We start from the raw sequence: 2514 nt of genomic DNA on the forward strand, positions 1-2514 counted from the left end.
AGGGTACAGTGAGGCTGTTTATGAGCTCAAGAAAACCATCATCCAAACTTTGGGAAGTTGTGAGTCATCTGCAAATAATATCTTGGAGTTTACAGAGTGGATGAAAAGCCTGTGGAATGCAGTAAAGCACGAAAACTTCATCTTCAGCTTCAGAAACAGCCTAGTGGCTGATGCATACATGAGACTGTGCACAGAATTCAACAAATGGGAATGGGAATTCAAAAAAGAAATGTATACATGGGTGACAGAAGCTGAAACTAAAATTTCCAACTTTGGCACAGTTGCTTTGGAATCTGAGATATCTGACATGGAACAATATCTCCTTCGTTTGAAAAGTGAAGCGTGCACAGTGCTGTCTAAATGGGAGACAAAGATTCTTGAAAATCTGGAAAAGTACTTCAAGCAAACAGAGGGTCATGTCTATCTAGTTGAAGGATACAGAGAGGACTTTGCAAACAGTGCAAAGAGTCTTCGACGAGGAATGGAAAACTCTGTGTTTAATCAGCTCGAAGCAGCAGCTGACATCAGACGAGGAATGACAGAAATTGACAGAATCAAAGAGAACCACACAAAAGAATTAGAAGGGAGAGTGTGTGCATTGATTGAGAAATGTCGGGGGAAAAAAGTTGAGATGACAGACAAGGAGCTTGACACAGAATTTGATAACATGTGGAATAAAACAGTGAATGAATTATCGTTTTCTGAGCAAAAGACCACAGATGTCATTGCAATGGTGTCCCTCTGCCTGAGAGAAAATCTGAAATGTAAGGGGAGTCATGCATGTGAATTATTAAGTCAAAAAAGCCTGCAAGATTGTGGACTGGTGCCTTTCAAATCTACAGTGGAAGGATTTTACAAGCAGTTTAAACACAAACTCAGCAAGTTCTTCAACATTGAAGAACATGTCAAAGCTTTAGAAAAAATAGCTGTCAGCATCATAGATGCTTGCACACAGTTTGTGACTGACAAAATGGAAAGGAAAAACAATTACCATGACACTTACATCCAGGAGATCCTACACATTATTGACGAGAGGCTGCAAAACAGTCAGGATGTAAAGAATATAGAGATTGAGTTTGAAGTTTCTCTGAAACAGCACATCTGTGGAGTTGCAGCCAGACAGTTTCAGAAAATGCAAAAAGATTTCCTACATGTGAATGATCCCTACAGATGTCTCAATCAAAACAAAGAAAAGTTTCGTGCTGATTTCAAAGATGTGTTCCATAAACGAGACCAGTGCCAGAAGAAGGCAGAAGAATTCACAGAGCGCTGTTTGAGGCCTGCAGTTGAAGACTTTGTCAACCGTTCCTTGGGTCCTGATATCACTGGTGAAATGCAGACAAGCTTCGAGTTCAGCACACGAATGTTCTTCCAGTATTCCATTTTACTGGATCTGCTCTCAAAGAATGACTTTGACAAGTATCTGAGCTATATTTGCTCATATGAGGATTATGTAAAGGAATGGATACTTGGCCGCATTGTGGAACACCTTTCAAATGGGTCTAAGATGTTTGAGTTTGAGGATAAACATCTCCAGTCAAGTATCAGGAGCATAAATGATGCTATCAACAAAGCTAAAACAGAGAAGAGTGGCAACTTGAAGACATTTGTGAAAAATGTCTGTCAAAAACTTGGTGATAAACTGGTTATTTCCCAGGATGCTCTTGGTGCTTTCATGATCCTGAACAATGCCAACCAGGAACAGTTTGCTCACTGGCTCACTGAGTGTGTGAAGGACATGGAACAAACTCTTAGAGAGAATTTTAAAGAAACAAACATCCAAATGAAACTACAAGCTCTTCATGTGAAGCCTCAGAACGAGCTTTTCACCAAACTGATTGGATGTGGTAAACAGTGTCCGTTCTGCAAAGCTCCTTGTGAGGCAGGAGGAACAGAACATAAAGAGCACCGCACTTCACTACATCGGCCACAGGGTCTGGGTATAACCAGGTGGGATGGGACAGACAAACTTGTCACTGACATATGCACTTCCTCAGTGATCAGTGATGCGTGTTTTCACTGCTTTGCCACACAAGGTGATTGGTACCCTTACAAGAGTTACACAGATATTTTCCCAGACTGGAGAATTGCTCCAGATAGAAGTCTTCAGGCATCAGACTACTGGAAACATGTACTGGCAAAGTTCAACAATGAGTTTGCTAAAGCATATAATGCAAAACCTGCTGATATTCCTAAAATTTGGAAAAAAATCACAGATAAGAAGGCAGAAGCGAGTCTCAAAGAGTCATTTAACATCAAGTGAAAATACCAACCTTCTCCTTGCTTTCCTTGAGTGTACAGAGGTACCCATCCTCCTTTCATGGATATTTTCATCTTGTCACTACAGTTAAACATTTTACCATCAAAGATTCACAATAGGGATGGCAGAAACAAAATCACTGCAAATGCTGCTCACCTTGATTGTAGATTGTGATAAACGTGTGTAATCAAAATAATCTGCTTCCACTGTATGTTAATGTTGACCTCATCAACATTTTTAAATACTCTTTGATA

General features: G+C 40.1%; 1 protein-coding gene across 1 annotated transcript; it reads left to right on the top strand.

Annotated features, from left to right (window-relative positions):
- Positions 1-4: 4 nt before the first annotated feature.
- Positions 5-2508, top strand: LOC118337733 (interferon-induced very large GTPase 1-like; the record flags this gene model as incomplete). The annotated part of the gene is made up of 1 exon (XM_035674831.1): positions 5-2508. A coding segment is annotated over one exon (2259 nt), but the record flags the coding sequence as incomplete, so codon positions are not given.
- Positions 2509-2514: the final 6 nt, after the last annotated feature.

The sequence above is a fragment of the Morone saxatilis genome, unplaced genomic scaffold (genome assembly GCF_004916995.1).
Source record: "Morone saxatilis isolate NCDOM2014 unplaced genomic scaffold, NCSU_SB_2.0 Contig395, whole genome shotgun sequence".
NCBI classification, from domain to species: domain Eukaryota; kingdom Metazoa; phylum Chordata; class Actinopteri; family Moronidae; genus Morone; species Morone saxatilis.